This window comes from Tyto alba, unplaced genomic scaffold (assembly GCF_018691265.1).
Source record: "Tyto alba isolate M040663 unplaced genomic scaffold, T.alba_DEE_v4.0 Super-Scaffold_13, whole genome shotgun sequence".
Classification (NCBI taxonomy): Eukaryota; Metazoa; Chordata; class Aves; order Strigiformes; family Tytonidae; genus Tyto; species Tyto alba.
The window spans coordinates 19,327,149-19,344,984 of NW_024881275.1; the positions used below are offsets into that span (position 1 = coordinate 19,327,149).

At 41.7% G+C, this 17,836-nt stretch overlaps 1 protein-coding gene across 2 annotated transcripts in view; it reads right to left on the reverse strand.

Annotated features, from left to right (window-relative positions):
* DTWD2 (DTW domain containing 2) overlaps positions 1-16,718 on the reverse strand; it is a 94,110-nt gene extending 77,392 nt beyond the window's left edge. Inside the window, exon 1 of one of the 2 annotated variants that reach the window (XM_042787961.1) lies at positions 16,143-16,715. In XM_042787961.1, coding sequence (XP_042643895.1) covers positions 16,143-16,300 — 158 coding nt within the window. In that variant the 5' untranslated portion in view covers positions 16,301-16,715. Of the gene's footprint in view, positions 1-16,142 lie in introns of both variants that reach the window. The other variant, XM_042787962.1, reaches the window with a different exon arrangement.
* Positions 16,719-17,836: the final 1,118 nt, after the last annotated feature.

The window sequence follows — 17,836 nt, forward strand, 5'->3', positions numbered from 1 at the left end:
GTATTGTGATACTTTATTTTGGTAAAATAGATGAATACACAATAGAAAGTCCATTGTAATCTGTATCTAGCATTAACATATAAGTGGATGCCTTCTATCCAACAAAAGTTCTTTAAAGAGTACATACTCCTGTTGAAAGGAAAAATCTACTATTCTCTGCAGCTTATCTTCAACTGAATGTAAGCACAAAAATACAGTTAACAGAGCTTCATATGATGAATACCCAATGTAAGGAAAATGGTTAAATATTAAAATCGAATCTTCAGTTAAAGTATTCCAGTGTACTATTCACTTGTTCTGCCATAGATGATAGAAGAATAGAGTTGGGTTTATACAGAGAACTTCAGTATAACTCAACATTAGAACACCACATGAAAAAAAGGCAGTGTGCAAGGAGCGTTCTATACATAAGACTTCCTGATACCGCTTAGCTTCGGGAGTACTATAAATGCTACACTACACTCTAGCGTCCTTTTTCTGAATAGCAGGCACTTCTGTCAAACTCACTTCCATTTTGATCTAGCATCAACCCTATTAAAAATCAGTCAGTCAGTTTCCTGGTATAATGCAATGAAGTAACATATTCTAAAATAGTATACCTGTTATTAGACAGTAAACAGTTATTGTATTTCATTAAAACTTGTTGATTTTTACTGAAAGAAGAGTAAGTTATTTATTTAACCAGGCATGAAGTTCATTAAGTTATTCTAAAGCTTTTTGGGGATACTTTAAGATGCTGCTTTTAAGGTATGCAACAAATTAAGCACAAGTGCTTTTAAATGCTGAAGATAGCAATCACCACAATACCCAGAATCATATTGATTTGTACCTAACAACCACTCAAGGTGCTTTGCTGGCAGGATTTCTTAGGAAAAATACCTTACAATACTATCTTTTGAATAAGAAAGCTAGAAATCTCTTGCATAGATGAACCCTTCTGGTGTAACTGGGAAACACTAGTTTAATATCGTGTATGTGGCAAGCATGTTCATAATAGTTGACAAAAACAAGGTTAGACTACACTTGAGCACCTCATAAAAAGACCCACCAGAGTGAAATGGACCTCCACAGTAAGATTTTGAGCTGAGAAAATTAGCATTGTGTTGTGGTTTGAGCCTACTCAGCAGCTAAATGCCACACAGCTGCTCACCCACCCTCCCCCCACTTGGGAATGGGGAGGGAATCAGAGGAGCAAAGGGAGACTCACGGGTTGAGATAAAAACAGTTTAATAACAGTGACAGAACAACACGCTGACAGCAGTATCAGCAGGTGATGTACCACACAGCTGCTCACCACCCGCTGACCAACACCCGCCTGCTCCCAACTGGCGATCCCCAACACAAAGGCCCTGCAGCCACACTCCCAGAAGTGAGAGCCCCTCCCGGCCCACTCCTGCCTTTATATAGTGAGCACAATGTCACGTGACATGGACTATTGGCCAATCGGGGCCCAGCCCTCCAGCTGTGCTCCCCCCACCCCCGCACACAGGTGAGGGCACTGGGCCCTGGGGAGCCCCTGGGGTCTCAGGGGGCTGCAGCTCCTCCCGCTGCCAGACCAACGGGAGCTCTAGTCCAGCCTGAACCAGGACACATTGCCTGGTGTGAGAGGCCACTGGTATTAATTCAGACAGAGCACAACAGTACAAGGCTATAAACACACTCATCAAATAATTCAGATTGGAAGGGATCTCCAGAGGTCACCTAGGTCAGTTTATCACTCAAAGCAGTAATAATTTCCAAGGCCCTCAGCAACTTGATTTGAGCATTTCCAAGGATGGACACTCTACAGTCTCACCAGGCAACCAGCTCTAGCATCTAACCACTCTCACGAAAGAGTAATTTGTTTTTTCTTAAACTGAAACACAGCTACACTCTAGTTGAAACAGACAGGATGATGTTGCCCCCTCACTCAGCCTCCTGCCCACCTCAGTGCCCTAGATCTTTGCTGCAGAGTGGTTCCCCACCAGCCAGCATGCAGGCTTGCAAGGCTGCTAGGGCATGTTTGGCCAGGGTTTTCAATCTGCTGAATTTTGTGAGGTCCCTAATGACAATACAGTTTGTCAACATGTTTCTGAATGGCAGCTCTACCCACCTGAAGTACAGCAACTGCTCCCTCTGTGTTGGTGACACCTGTAAGCTTGTCGTGCATGCCTTCCACCTCACCACCCTAGTCTCTAGGAACATGTTCACCAGCTTTTACACACAGCATAAACCCTTCTTTCTGTCCTCTATCCCCACTTCTTTTTGTGGTGCACAACTTAATTCATTCACTGATAGTGCCCTTATTAAATTTCCTCCCCTGACCGCTCTCCAAACTGGTACATACTCTATATTTGCAAACATTAACAGAATACAAAACCAAAGCAGTGGCTCATAACAGAATGATGTTAAAGGATAACTAATGTAATAAGGTTTGATGGATTATACACACTGTACTGTTACAAATGTCAATGACATTACCAAAGTAGTTCTAGAGACTGGAGCTCTTCATTTAGGTGCCTAGAACCCTTTGAACCTACTTGAGTTTAAAACATGTATCTGTCAGAATCTCTGCTTCAATTTTATAAGGTGTGAAGGGGCTACACATGTAAAAAAGTTTGTTGTATTCTATGTGGTTTTTTTAAATCTACTTGGAGATGACATATTCTAAAAGGCACTTAAAACCAACTTAAAGCATTAGCTGCCTGCTTTTTCATACATGAGGGTTTTTAAAAGAACTTGGATGTCCATGGAGAATTAGATGTAGGCCTCCAAGAGAACTAGTACATCTATATCGACTCGTTCGTCTCCGTGGCATCTTAATGAAGAAATTCCCTATTAGAGGGTACAAATAACAAACCCTTCTATTAAAAATAGCAAAACACATTTAAATCCTAATGATTTTACATGCTCAAAACTCCATTTGATGAAAATTCCAACAAAGAGAGAGAAATTATTAAGTTTCTAAATCAAATCCTATAGACACTGAGGAAAAAAATCAAGGGATTATTCCCAAATTGCACAAGTGTAATACTGAATTCAGATCTATCATTAAAACCACATTCCATATATTATAAAATGAAGTGGACTAGTAGTGTTGTCCCATACAAATAACAGGAACCCTCAAATAACTCTTTTTGAACTCTTCTTTATGAAATAACACTCTCTTGATTTACCATTTTCTAGCAGTTAAGAATATAACCCAGTGTTAACACAACTAGCCACAGTTAGTCACTGCCCCCTCATAACAGTCTGGCCTTGTAGCTGATTAACTTTTCTGGCATTGGGTTTCTCCAGACTGTTTTCCCCTTAGTAAGCCCCAAAAATGTAGGTGCTTTATTTAAGGTAAGGAGCATTTTCCTTCTACTATCTCTGATGTGAGCATCAAAATAGGTAACTCCTGAACATTTGACATTCATTCAAATCTGCTTCATTTATTCTCTAGTGCATGATTCACTTATTTTCAATTTTATTAAACTGGACTTTTGAAATAAATAGAAATGTTGAAGTGCTGGTACTAACAGAAGTATAGGTAAGCATGCCTATTCCCTGACACCTTAAGAAAACATAAATATTTAATAACAAAAATTGTACAGTTATATGAGCAGATACTGTCAACTCACACAAAAAGTGTGCCTTTTAATGTGCTCCTTCCAAAACCTAAGGAGCCTGCACACTCAATTTTATTTAAAATCACTAGCCCCTTGGATAACAGTTGATTGACTACTTAAAACAGGAAAAATAAGTAAATAAATAAATAAATAAATAAAAAACAAACCCCAACAAACTCAGAAATTGTATTATTGATCATTAATTTAGAAACAGTTGAGAAAAACATGTAGAAAGAAATAAAGATCAGCCACAGTACATATATGCCTACTCATTAGGTAAGAAAAATCCCATTTAACTTTACAACATAAATCATCTACTATCTAGTGTTGTGCCAGAAAAGCCATAGGATGAGGCCTCCAGGTCATTTTGTGTGTTTTCCTTACACATCGCCCAGCAATACAAAAATTAAGTACAGCAAGGTCACATTCTCTTTTAGGTGACTAAACTGACAGAGCTGAACGTTCATGGCAAGACAAATTTGAGATTAAACAAAAACTACCTGTTACAGACAGCATGCAGGTCTTCAGTATTGACATACATGTTTAATAGCTTTAAGAACTGAGCACAAGAATTTAAAAAGAAACTCTTACCAGAAATTACAAGCATCATTGGTGTAACTCAGAAATTTTATGTAGAAAGATGGTTAAAACAATATAGCTGACAACTATGTCTTAGAAACCAAGGAGAGCTATGCTTCCAGTAACAACTCAGGCAACTACTAGGCTGACATATCCAGGAATTTGAAGTTGTACGATTTGTTCCAAGTAGAAAGCATTACAGACTTTGAGAAAAAACATTTCAGCAGAACTTGTGGACCAAAAGCACAATCCATGTAAAACTCTAAAAGAGCCAAGAGAAAACTAAATCCAGTGCTCAGAAGACAGTATTTGACTTCAAAAATTAGAAAGTGACACACAGGTACTGGATTGGAGATGGGATGGTGGAATGAAATACAGTCATTAAAAGGAGGAGAAAAGACTCCAACAACTGCCTTCCACAACTGAAACAGAAGACAAAAAAAAAAAAAAAAAGAAAATCATTCATAAATGAAAGGCAGCCAAAAAATAGAGGTGGAAGAAGTCATGTCACGCTGATAATTCATTCTCAGGGAAGTCAGGAAAAAAAAAAACAACTAAGAAATTCTAGGCATACAGATTCAAAAAGGGAGGGGTGTTTGAGTGTTGCATCTGAAGTGACAGGAAAGCTTGGTTTTGTAAAAATTAAATTTAATTAAGCTGAGAGGAAAACAGAAGACGAAGGGAAAAAAAAAAAAAAAAAAGATGGGGTAACTGAAGAAGAATCTGAGTGAACCAAGACCACATCAGACACAGGGTGTTCAGAAAAGCTCTACAATACTTTTATGTCATAAGCAACTCTGGGGTATGTCAGAGTTGGCTTTCCTCAAAACGAAATACTGTTCTGTTTCATAGCACCACATTCCAGGTGAAATTCACCTAAGTCAATCTCAGATGCAAACCTCAGAAATTACAAGAAAAATCACAGAATTGGCTGTGCTTACCCCAATTCTTGTTCGGGTATATGGGTAAGTTTTCAGCTCTCACTTTTATAGCCATCACAGTATGAAAAGTAAAATATAGGTTTTTTTAAGAATTTTGCTTTATGTTATGTTTATAAAAATCAATACCAATTATTGTAGAGGAACTGTTGGTGTTTTCAGTATTCCTCATAATTAAATTGGGAAGGCTTGATCAATGTTGAAACATCTTTGGCTTCTCTTACAGTACACTACCATCCCCAAAGGAAAGTTGCACTTGGTGTAATTACAGAAAAGAATCAGATCAAAGGTACTGGAGTTGTTTTAATTAACAAGATTATTCTCTGCTGGAGTTCTCATCTCTAGTTGTGCGCCTACTAGTCTATAGCTGTCCATAGTCAAAAGGATGTGGCCTGCCTGACATACCTTTTTTTTTTTTTTTAATTTTAATGCTAGCAGACCCAAATGGATGCTAACAAAGTTGGCCGAGCACAATGTAAGTGGCCTAAAAAGGTCACTACTCATTAATCTGATCACAATATAATAGAAAATAAAATGCCTTTGAAATTTAGCCCAGCAGAAAGAAGTAATATTCAAGTCACTAAATTTTTTCATTCATTAACATTTCTGGCACCACTCATTACTGCTAATACAGGCCAAAGAAACAATAGCATGAGAAACTACTCCAAATACAGTAACTGCTAAATGCAGAATAAAAATAAACTGAAACCCACTGACCAATGTTTAGCTTGATGTCTATAATTCTTACCAATAGAAGCCACAGAATTTAGTGTGTAAACTACAATCACTTAGAACAACATTAATAAAACTGTGTTAAGATTATAAGAGGCACTGAACTTCAAAGCTAACACTTGGTAATTTTTCCACTGACCTTTAGCTTCTTATGGAAACTGAAATACATTTACATCTCTATAATTCTTTATTAAATTATATACATATTTGAACTGATTTATATAAAAATCACTAAATTTCTGGAATAAACACTTATTTTACATCCACAGTGAGGAGATGAGAAATCCTTGCCAATACTTCTAGCTATTTTTTGAAGAAATACAACTTACAGGTAACAAGGCCTGTAACTATTTTATCAGGGTCATCTGTGTTGTAACTAGCTTACAAAAGTCTCATCAACTCACCAGTTCAAGGAATTCTGTCCCCAGGTTTGGAAAACACTTTGAAAAACCTATGCATGCAATTACTAGGTCAACACCACAGAATTGCAAATGCACCATGATTTTTGAAAAATAGTAACTAAGTTACAAGAAATAAAATCCAGTTCTATAGGCCAGAAATCCATGAAGATATTAATAATTTGATTCCTTCAGATATACTGCAACACACAGAACAATTTACCCACTTTGCTTCTAACAGCAACAGCTGAAGATAACTCTTAAAAACCACAGCTCCTCTCCTCAGTGTTTCCCTGCTAGACACTCCCCTCTTCCCCAGCCTCACACCAGACTTGTGTCACTGACAAAGTCCTTCCATACAAATCCAAAAACAGACCTGTGATTTAACTTTTTCAACATAATCACTCTTCACATATGCTCTGTTAAGCATATCTGCAAAAGACTGTACACCAACTATTAGAATATCTTTCTCAGCAAACGTTAATGCTGCAGACACTCTTGAGATACTGTCATGCAAACTACAATACTTAGCATCCTTATAATGCCACTCGACTGCCAACAAGAACTGGAAAGCCAGTTTTGTGTTTACAAAAGAATACTATTTCTAGAGGTCTTTGCCTCATCTCAGAATTACATTTTATTACCAGCTACTTGAGCTCTTTCAGCAGGTATCTAATCTGCAGTTGTCTCGGTACTACCCTATAACTTTGCCAAGACCAACTCCTCTGTTGAAGGCAGTACTTCCTTCTGCCAGCTTTTGGCCAAATTGTTATAGGTAGATTAAGGCCAATCACATCCAAATATGGATTAATGAATCTTTATTAAGGTAAGAGAGCAAATGCAGCGCTGGGGTGGCCGAGGAGTCGCAGCTCTGTCCAGGCTCACCAAATTGATTAAGTTTCAACCCCCCTTTTATCCACACTGCTGCTGGTTTCCACTCCTTCAGCACCTTGTCCTCCAAGTCTGGGCCAATTTGCAGCTCCTTTGTCTTTTATGTCTCAATGGTTTCAGTTCCTCTCTTATCTCAGGGACAAGGGATACCAGAGATGGCCCATTCTGTTCTTTCTCATTCCATTGCAAAGGAGTTACCACCCTTTGATATGGATCATCTGGTGAGCATCCCAAGAGGGGGGGCTGTTGGGTTGGTGTTTCCTCAGATCAATCCCCCCCTTTTCTTTTCCCAGTAGTAAAGTATTTTATTTTTCTTAAAATTTGGATCATTGTACTAATAATAGCTTTAGCCTAAGAAGTAATTGTTTAATTACTTTTAGCGAAAGCAAAATTCTTCTATTATTTACCACAAAATGGTCAGGAATTACAGTATTAATACAACCTCATCATCAGTGGTTACATTAATATTTTCCATATCTCACAAGAACCATATATGTAATTAATTTTAATTTCTTTTAAATGGGGATAACTTAATACTACTAAATCAAAAGTATCTCAGGGCTCTTTCACAGCAGTTTAAACTTACCCAAATCAAGCTTCTGCAGTTCCACCTTCTACCTCCAGCCTGATAAGCCCGCCCACAGCAGTTAGAAAGCTGGTAAAAGCCTGTCCAGTAGAAAACTCACTCATCATAACAGCTAATTGGTTTGTTCTGCTTGGAGAAGAGATGGCTGAGGGGTGACTTCATTGCAGTCTACAACTTCCTCAAAGCGAGCAGCAGAGTGGAAGGTTCTGATCTCTGCTCTCTGGTGACCAGCAATAGGACACAAGGTAAAGGGAATGAAACTGTGTCAGGGGAAGTTCAGAACTTCAGTGGAACACACTCCCCAGAGTAGTGGCCACAGTACTAAACCTGTCAGAGTTCAAAGGAGCATCTGGACTACACTCTTAGTCACATGGTCTAGTTTTAGTTAGTCCTGCGAGAAGCAGGGAGTTGGACTTCATCATCCTATGGGTCTCTTCCAACTTGAGATACTCTATGATAATTAATCTGCATTGGATTAGAACACTGCTCTCAGCAATGGCAGTCACAGGGCACAGTTCTCAGGCACCACTGAGGTAACCATCCCTTTGCTATTAGATCCTAAGACTCAGATGGAGCTTCAGAAGAAGGATGCACCTCTGCAAGTTTCAGGCTGCAGGGAATGCTTGGGGCCTAACATCTGGGAACGTAGTCTTTTCGCATGCAGGAGACATGCAGTTGCCCACTAGCTGTGCTACAAAGTGAAAGAGCTATGGGAGGAGGTAACCCTGCATAACATCAAAGAGAATAAGAAAGATCAGTTGGATCTCTTCTGGGAACCTGAATCTTCAGCTGCAGCAGAGGGGCATGAAGAACCTGTACCCATTAAGCTTCTAAGACAGAAGTCCTATTACAATGAAGGCTGGAAGGTGGTGACCTCTCACACCAGGAGGAAGGCTCCTGCCTCACCCAATGACCTGCAGTTACACAACAGGTTACCATCTTCATAGCTATGAGAAGCTGGGAGTGCCGTCCAATGGAGCATTTCTGATGGTCTGGCATGACCCACTCAGGACCACCAGAAGGAAGCAGTAAGTGATAGTGGTAGAAGACTCCCTGCTGCAGTGGATGGAGGGGCCCCCCATGATCTGTTTTCTAGGGAGGTTTGCTGCTTGCTGGGGGCTCACATTTGGGATATTGTGGAAAAGCAGCCAAGGCTCATCTGGCCTTATGACTACTAGCCTCTGCTGCTCTTTCGTGTAGGCACCAACAACACCCTTGGAGTGACCTGAGAAGTATCAAGCATGACTACAGAGCTTTGGGGGTGGTGGTCTAGGGAACAGGTGGCATTCTTGTCAATCCTGCTGGTGAGGCAGAAGGGTCTCAGAAGGACTCTATGGACTCTGCAGGTTAACAACTGGTTGCGCAGCTGTTTTTAGAACTAGGGCTGTGGTTTCTACAGCCATAGGATCCTCTCTGAGGGTCAACAGCTACTTGAAAGAAATGGGATGCATTTACTAAATGGGATAAAACTACCTCTGCCAACAGGCTGGCCAAACTATTGTTATGGAGAGATTTAAACTAGAAATTATGGGCAGGGTAGTGACTTCTCACCAAACAAGTAAGGAAGCTGGGTAGGCAAGCCTCATGATGATGAGAACAGAAGGGATATAGAAACCAGAAAAAACAGAGGTGAAGTGAGGACAGGCATGAGAAGAAGGAGGTGCAAGCAGAACAGCCTAATGGGGAAGGCTCTTAAGCCTGTACTGCCGAATGGGCACCTTCGGGTGCCTTTCTGAAATGCCTGACCAACTTGATTGCCTTCTACACTGAGGTGAGTGGCTTGGTGGATGAGGGAAGAGCAGTGGATGTTGTTTACCTCAACTTTGGTAAGGCTTCTGACAGTGTCTCAGCCTTCCGTAACACCCTCCTAGATAAACTGGTAAGGTACCACTTAGATAAACCAACAATAAGTAGGAGTGAGAACTGGCTGAACAGCCAGGCACAGAGGGTTGTGACCAGTGGGGCAAAGTCCAGTTGGAAGCAAGTTGCTAGTGGAATACTCCAGGCATTGATACTGATGCCAGTAGCTTAACCTCTTCATTAGTGACATGGATGCTGGGTCAGAGTGTACCCTTAGCAAGTTCAGGGATGATATACATTGGGAGGAGTGACAGGTACATGGCTGTGCTGCCACCCAGAGGTGTGACTGATAAATGAACACTTTCAAGAAAAGGCTCAAAAAACAACATAGGAAGTCACCACATCTATCGTAAAGGAAGCTGAACTTACTTCAACACAAAGGGGACTGGAGGGTGGCTTCACTTTAGATAAACTGCTTTATCAGTTGGGTGGGTCAACTGTTTGTGTATATGGCCTCCCCTGTGATAATCAACAGAAAGTATTACTTTCCTTACCCAGCCAGACCAGCATGGAGAAAGCGTTTATGTGGCTCAGCTCACCATAGTGTAAAAGCTGAACAAACACCAAATGAACTTTGCAGAGAGCAATGAGCTGTGGCAGGGTTCAACCCATGCGTTCCTTGTGGGCAGCTCAGGATGCACAGTGTAGTGATGGCTAGCACATAGAGAGTGGTAATCACATTTCTAGTGCGATCCAGTATCCACTGTAGATTGCAACTGCTATATTGTGATTCTGTTGTGTTTTCAGTACATTGCTGTATCACCGTGCCAAACCAAAATTTGTGTAATGTCAGATACATTCAGATAAGTAAACCTGCTATTAAACTTTCAACCCTTCCCTGTGTAGAATATCTAGAAGAACCTCATCAGGGAATATTGGACTCTGACAAGATGGACATTGACAGGCTGGAGAAATGGGCTGACAGGAACCTCATGAAGTTTCAACAAAGGGAAATGTAAAGTCCTGCATATGGGGAAGAGTAACACCAGGCACCAGTACATGCTTTGGGACCAAACGGCTGGAAAACAGCCCTGTAGAGAAGGACCTAGCAGACAAGAAACTAATCATGAGCCAGCAGTGTCCTTGCCCTTGCCACAAAGGCAGCCAACAGCATCCTGGCCTGCATTAAGAACACTGCCTGAAGGTCAAAGGAGGGAGAGGTCAGGAGTCCTATTTAGTCAGCACTGCTAAAGCCAAGTCTTGAGCACTGGGTCCAGTCCTGGGCTTCCCAGTACAAGACAGACAAATTTCCTGGAGCATGTCCAGGACACATCCAAAGATGACTAAGGGACTACAGCAGCATTTTTTTGTATAAGGGGAGGCTGAGAGATTGAACTCCTCAGCCTGAAAAAGACTCAGGAGGATCTTAGCCATGTGTATAAATGCCTGATGGGATAGAATGAAGAAGCCAGACTCTTCTCAGCAGCAGCTGAGAATCCTAACCCTGCCAGAGTGTGAGTGATCGCTGACAGTTATGTTCTGACAGGAAGCGGGTATTCCCCTTCACACAGCAAAAGAGAAAATGCCTAAAGTGGAAAAAAATTACCTCAAAATATGAGATGGTAATACTGCTCCTTTTCACCACCATTTGGGGAAGGGGTATATTATTAGTATCTTGTTATCACTGCTGCACCAACAATAAGTAACAGAGATCCCCAAAGCCTAGAGGAAACTTAACTCTCCTTCACAGTAGCACCACACATACACATACCAATACCAAAGTATGAGATACAACAACTCCCTCCTGAAATCCTACAAGAGTCCTGAGAGTCACACATTGAACCCACCTCTCCCAATGAAGGAAAATAATTACTGGCACAACCTGGCATTTAACTGCTGTCAAATTTAACATTCATGTCAATGGATCTCATTTTTACTTCCTCTGCTCAGCCTTTTTCTTTCTGTCTCCTGATGATGCACAAATTTAGCTCCTTCTAAAATCTGCAGAATCACCTTATTTATCCATGTAATTTTGACATGTAGGTTCTCAGAGACACCTGTAAACCCACTTTATGCATTTAACTATACTGAAAATGAGTAAATTTGAAAAAAAAAAATTGATTTATGAGTCTTTAAAAGTGCTAATAGCATTTTTTAAAAATTGGCCTTTGATAAACCATTTAAGAACCTGGAATAATAAAATGTCTGTCACCTAACCATGTGTATTTTTTTTCCTTTTTTCAATGCAAACATAATAGGAAATGCATGAAATTTTTTTAAAAATATCCAACAGAAGAGCAAGTCACCTTTTACAAGTCATGAATTGTGGGGAAATACACAGTTTCAGTTATAAAAAGTTTACTTAAACAATGATAGGGATCAATATTTTCAGGGAGTGAAAAATTCCAATAAATTTAGAGCAGTAAAAATCAATGTTCTTAAGAATGAACTCTAGGCATTTAAGAAATCAATGTCTATGAAGGTATTTTTTTTCAGTAGGAATTGCTAAAAGAATTAATACATGCTTATTTCGCTTTTTTCTGATAATTTGAATTCACATTTACACTTAAAAACTATACCAATGTGCCATAAAGTTACTGCATACATTCATTGTGTTGAAGAAGGACCACATTGCTTCTTCAGACTAAGCCTTTATTTGACTTCACAGGATTATTAACAAACATGGGACACATGTAAGAACATTTAATTTTTCTTCAAAATATGAAGCAGCACTATGCCATCACATGTCACTATCAATCTATCAAGAGCGCTCACACAGTACCCAGATTAAGTATAGTATCTAATATTTTGGATATAGGCAAAGAGAGCATCTGTGTTACAGTATTAAAGTTATTCCTTCTCTTCCCCCCCCCGCCCCCTTTGAAATACAAATACTGTATAACAGCATATATCATAGCAGAACATGAGAAAACACTAGTGGTTATTATCCTAACTACAACATAAATTAGTCCTGCAAACACAAAGGACCATTTCCAGTGGGGATTTGTGATGGTCCACAAGAGACCCAGCAATGCCCATTGATCATAAACGATACCGTTTAAAATCTTATTTTTTGCTGAAAATATTCCTCAGAAGTACTCCTACTACAGTAAAATCCTGCATATGCACAGTCAAGATCTGTGGTAATAAGTCATTGTGCATTTATTGCTTCTGTAGTACCAAAAGACTTTTTCCCTACCCGCACACCAACTATCTGGGAAAGAGTGAACTCTGACCGACATAAGGACACAAATTCAACATGTCATATTGCTTTCGGAGTGTCACACCACAAAATCAAATTGTTGCCCTATATGGCTTCAGTTGTGGGGCCTACTAATTTTGTTTTCCATGCTAACAGCAACCTGTAAACTATGTTGAGCTTATACTCCAATTTAAATGTTTGGGTGTAGGGCTTTAGCTTCTGAAAGCGAGTTGAACATTTAAGTCAGCAAAGAAAGCCTTAAGAAGTAATCAAATAACCATCAGCGATTCAAAATTTATCACCACTGACCTTTTGGTTTTGGCAGACAAACAGAATATGTATTAAATTGTGACCTCAAGTATAAAACAGCATAAAGTCAACTGCACATACTTCATTTGCATCGGCTGTTTGCCATCTCAGACACCAACTACGAGCAGGATCATTTTCCAGAGTCTTTTTTTTTTTTTTTTTTTTAAAGTAGCGCTTTAACACACCTTCAAAATGTAAAATGTCATTACTGTATTTCATTCAAATTATCCACATAAGCTATTGCAAATTCTAGCATTTCCTCCACAACCACCACAGGCAACAGAAAGCCTCCAAAACACAGTATTTCTGATCCTTCAGGACACTCAAGTTATTCACATTATCCAAAATTAAAATTTATCTACCTTACTCCCACATTTCTGTTTCACATCTTGACTGATTTAGTACTTGTTAGAAAGCTATCAATCACCTGTCTTGCCGTATAAAGAAAAAAGCCAAAACTTTAAATCAGTTCTCATGAGGAATCACCAGATTATATTAAATATAATCCGTTCTTCTGTCCTTTTGTACTGAATTCAAACCATCACCACTATACACACTGATTCCAAACACTATTAAATCACTGCACCCCACCACCACCATCATGATAATGTTCAGGGTAATAATCAAGTTTCATAATATTTCTTCTCACAATGCACCTTACTTTTACTCCAAGTCATGCCACAGAATGTTGTGCTCAATGACAAGCACAATTTAGTTACATTCCTGAGGAAGAGGATGGAGAGGATACATTGCAAAAGTAGACTGAGTGCACAATACAGTATTGCATCATAATCTCCATCAAAACTTTAGTTTTAAAAAAATTGCCACTTTCCTTGTTTCTTAAAAAGCAAGGAGCTTTGTGGTCTTTTTATCTTCCTTGGTTTCTCTGCCCCTACATTTCTTTCAGTGTATGTCCTCATTGTACCCGTGTTCTCAACAGCAAGCGTAGTTCATTTAGAGCTTTTTAGTAAACTGGTGTTTTAACACTACATTGTGATGAGGAGCTGAGTAAACTTTCCATCAGGTTCTACTATGAAAGAAAACAGGGAGATGCCTGTTCTGGAAACCATTTTTGTAGGTGACTCATCAGATAATCTGTCCAAAATGGAAGGAACTAGAGGTTGTGAAACACGCTGACAAAATAAATAACAATAATCAGCAGCACTTTATATGCATTTTAAAAGAACTTAAGGTTAAATAGCTGAATAAAGAATGACAGTGGGTTACTCAGCAGTTCCTTGGCACCTCGGGACTAGAAATGGCAAATGTAAAACAACTTTTAAAAATATAAAAGAGTGCAACAAATCAAACTATTAATGTAAGCAGAAACTATAATTAAAAATGTGATTAGTGAACACTTAAAAAAATACATGATTTACATAAGAAGAATTGGCATGGCTTTTGCAAAAGGAAATCCTGCTCTTCAGAACTATTTAAGATCTCTGAAAGATTCAACAAGAACAGGGGTGAGGGTCCTGTTGTTGTCAAAAATCAGCTCTGGCTTTTGAAAAGACTTTTAACAAAATCCCCTACCAAAAGGTTACTAGGAAACTAAGCAGCTGCAGGATGAGGAGTGGTCTTTATAACAATAAGCAGAAACACATTACCCAAGATATGAATCTCTGGCTTGCTCACACCTTGACTACTACCTACAAAAGAGGAAGGTAGAAGCCACAACCAAAATAAACAAAAAGGTAATTCTTTTCCACCCCGGGTTTGTAGGCCTGAGGTGTCTTCTTGCCACCCAGATGTTGCATATACAAGAACTTTACGCAGCTTCAAGGGGAACTGGAAAAATTCACAGAATCAAAAAAAAAAAAAAAATCTACTGGGGCATATTAAATAAACACAAACCCACATCTGATTCAAGCAGTCCCCTGAGCTAAAACTCATTAAAGAAAAAGAGAACAGTCAAAGGGAAATGTCATGCATCTGATTGGTTTTCATCTTCGGGCATCAACTGTTGCCCATGACTAATTTTTTTTTTTTTTTTGCAACAGTTAACATTTACAGATGTTATGACTTGCACGATATTTCCGATGACTTATTTACAGGCACTTCATCAAACATTAGCTCCTGAACTCTGATGCTTTTCAGAGACTACAACTACACTGTTAGCAAAATTACATGCCTTTCTCCTTGTTTTACCAACCAACAGAAACAGATGAAATCAACAGAGGTACTAGAATTCTTTGGTAGTTTTGCACAAACTTTCCAGTTTAGTAACAACTGACATACTGCCAACTCCATTAAAAGGATATATATACACAGACATACAACCAAGTTACTGTAGGATCAAAAGCCAGTGCCCGCTTTAAAAAGATACCTGAATTTACATGAAGTTACACTGACCCCTCCTTTCCCCACTGTTTGAACGGATTTCAAAATCAGCTGCGAAGTTGTTCGGTAGCTTCTTGTTTTGACAAAGCACCGAAGACTGAGGACTCATGTACCTCACTGCATGGCACTCAGGGAACATCGCAACCCCCTTTCCCACCTCACACCGCTCCCCGCCCCCCGGGAACATTTTCCACCTTGTCCAGGTGTCACAGAGGCAGGCTGTGCTTGGAAAGACAGGCTCGGGGCCTAACGCAGTACACCCAAATTTTACACGCCTGCCGAGAACCAGCGGCTTCTTAAAAAAACACAGAACACACGAAAACCCAAACCCTCCGAAGCCGGGGTTTGCGAGGCCCCGGGCGTGCGGCCCAGGCGCCGCCGCAGCCAAGGCGCGTTCCCGAGCTGGGGCGGCCCGAGGCTCGGATCCGCCGCCAGCCCCCACGCCTGCGCACGGACGGACACGCGCCCCCACGGGACACGCCGCTGCGCGCCCACGGTGACGCAGGACACGCCCACACTCGCAGCCCCACCTCCGCGCGGGCGTGAGGGCGACTTCCCCCCACCCCCACCCCCCCCCCCCCCCCGCTAAGACACCGACTGCCGTTGCTAAGTAACCAAACCCCGTCTGCCCCCCCCACCCCCCCGCCCGCTCCGCACCTCCCGCCGCCCCCCGCCACCGCGACGCACCGCCCCGGGGCCTCAGCGCAGCCTCCGGAGCACCGGGGCGGGGCGGGGCGGAGGCGAGGGCCGGCCGGGGCCGCCTGCCCTGAGCGTCACCTGCAGCTCCCGCACTCCGGCCGCCGCTCGCAGCGCTCCACTGGCAGCTCCCACAATCCGGCGCAGCCCTCGCCGTCCTCACCCGGGGCCGGGGCCGGGGCCGAGGCCGAGGCCTGGGCGGGGACCGGGGCCGGTCCGGCGGCGCTGCCCCGCTCCATGCCGGCGCGGTGGTAAGCGCGGGCCGCCGCCAGGGGGCGCCGGCGGGCAGGAAAAAGCCGCCGTCCCCGCTCACGTGAGGCGCCCCGCCCCTTCGCGCGGCCCCCGCCAATCGCGGGCCCCGCCAACCGCTTCCGCACCCCCTACCGCCGCCCCGGTGAGGCCCCGGCCCGGCCCGGCCCGGTCCCGGGTCGCGGCGTCGCCGCTCACCCGGCCCGTTGCCTCCCGGCGGGCCCCGGCCTGTCCCCGCCGCGCAGCCCTTCTTCACCGACCGGCGCCTCCTTCGGCGCGAATCGCGGGTTAGGCCGAGGCGCTCGGCGCGCCCCGACGGCAGCGGGCCTGGTCGGAGCCTAGCTCGGCGCCGCGTCAGGGTAGACGTTTGGGCCTTGCCATGTCTGTAGGGTTTCCTTCACACAATTTCCTGCCATCACACAGCTCTAGGAGGGAGGCTGCAGCACAGGCTGTGATAGTAGGGGCGTGGTAAAGTAACAAATAAGTTCACAGTGTCTTTTCCAACCTCCATAGTACCTGCTCTTAAATAAACTGTGGGTACAGACCAAGATTTAGATGCAAGTTACATGCTGCTTGTTACAGTAGATATGATAATGAACATCATGTACTGGAGTCTGTTATCCCAAGGTTGATACTGTTCATCTTAGAAATCTACTGATACAGTAACTAGTGAATCCACCCAAGAGATCTTTCCTGGAAATCAGCAAATGAATTGGATGGTTATTTCCTGTTTTCAGCATCTAAATTAAAATGTGCTTCATTTACATATTTACAATCTTCAGAGCTGTTTGATGTATTTGAGGCCTGCTGATATGAAATACGCGCACGATATTAAGATGGTTTTGCTTTTTTTGATTTTGTACCATTATTTGGAATTCAAGCTACAACTGAATGCATTCCCTTGTATAGACAGTAGAACGTATTTTACTCAAAAGACAAAAAAAAAAAATCAGAAGCCATTGATTGTGAAGCTGGCTGTAAAGTTGTGCAGTGTAAATCCAAAAAAAAAAAAAAAAAGGAAAAGAAAGTACCACTACGCAAATTTTAAAGTTAGTTATTGCTAGTATTATATGTTACCTAATTTAAGAATGGAGGAGCATTAGAGGGGGAGGAAACTTTGGTTAAGCTGAAAGCTGTGTCACAAGGTGAGTTGTTATAAACTACAAAGAGCTCATTTAGGTTAATTATTAGAAGTTAATTATTAGTTGTAGTGGACAGGAGTACTGATGACTTAGTCCGGGATCACCTTCCTGCTTCCACCATACCGAAAGGAGTCCCCATGCGGTGCTACCCACGGGAACCCGGGTACATGTTCACAGCGGCCCACGAGAGTCCTCAGAGAGGGAGGTTTTAGCTGGTCTGGTAAGAATTGTCAGCTTCAATCATAAGCTGAAAAGTAAACCATTGGAAACCATTTTGGTCTGACTACACAGAAGAAGAAAATTGATCTGCAGATAGATGCCTAAAGTAAATGTAAGAATAACATGACATGAAGTAATTTTATTGTCAAGGGAATAGGCAAATAA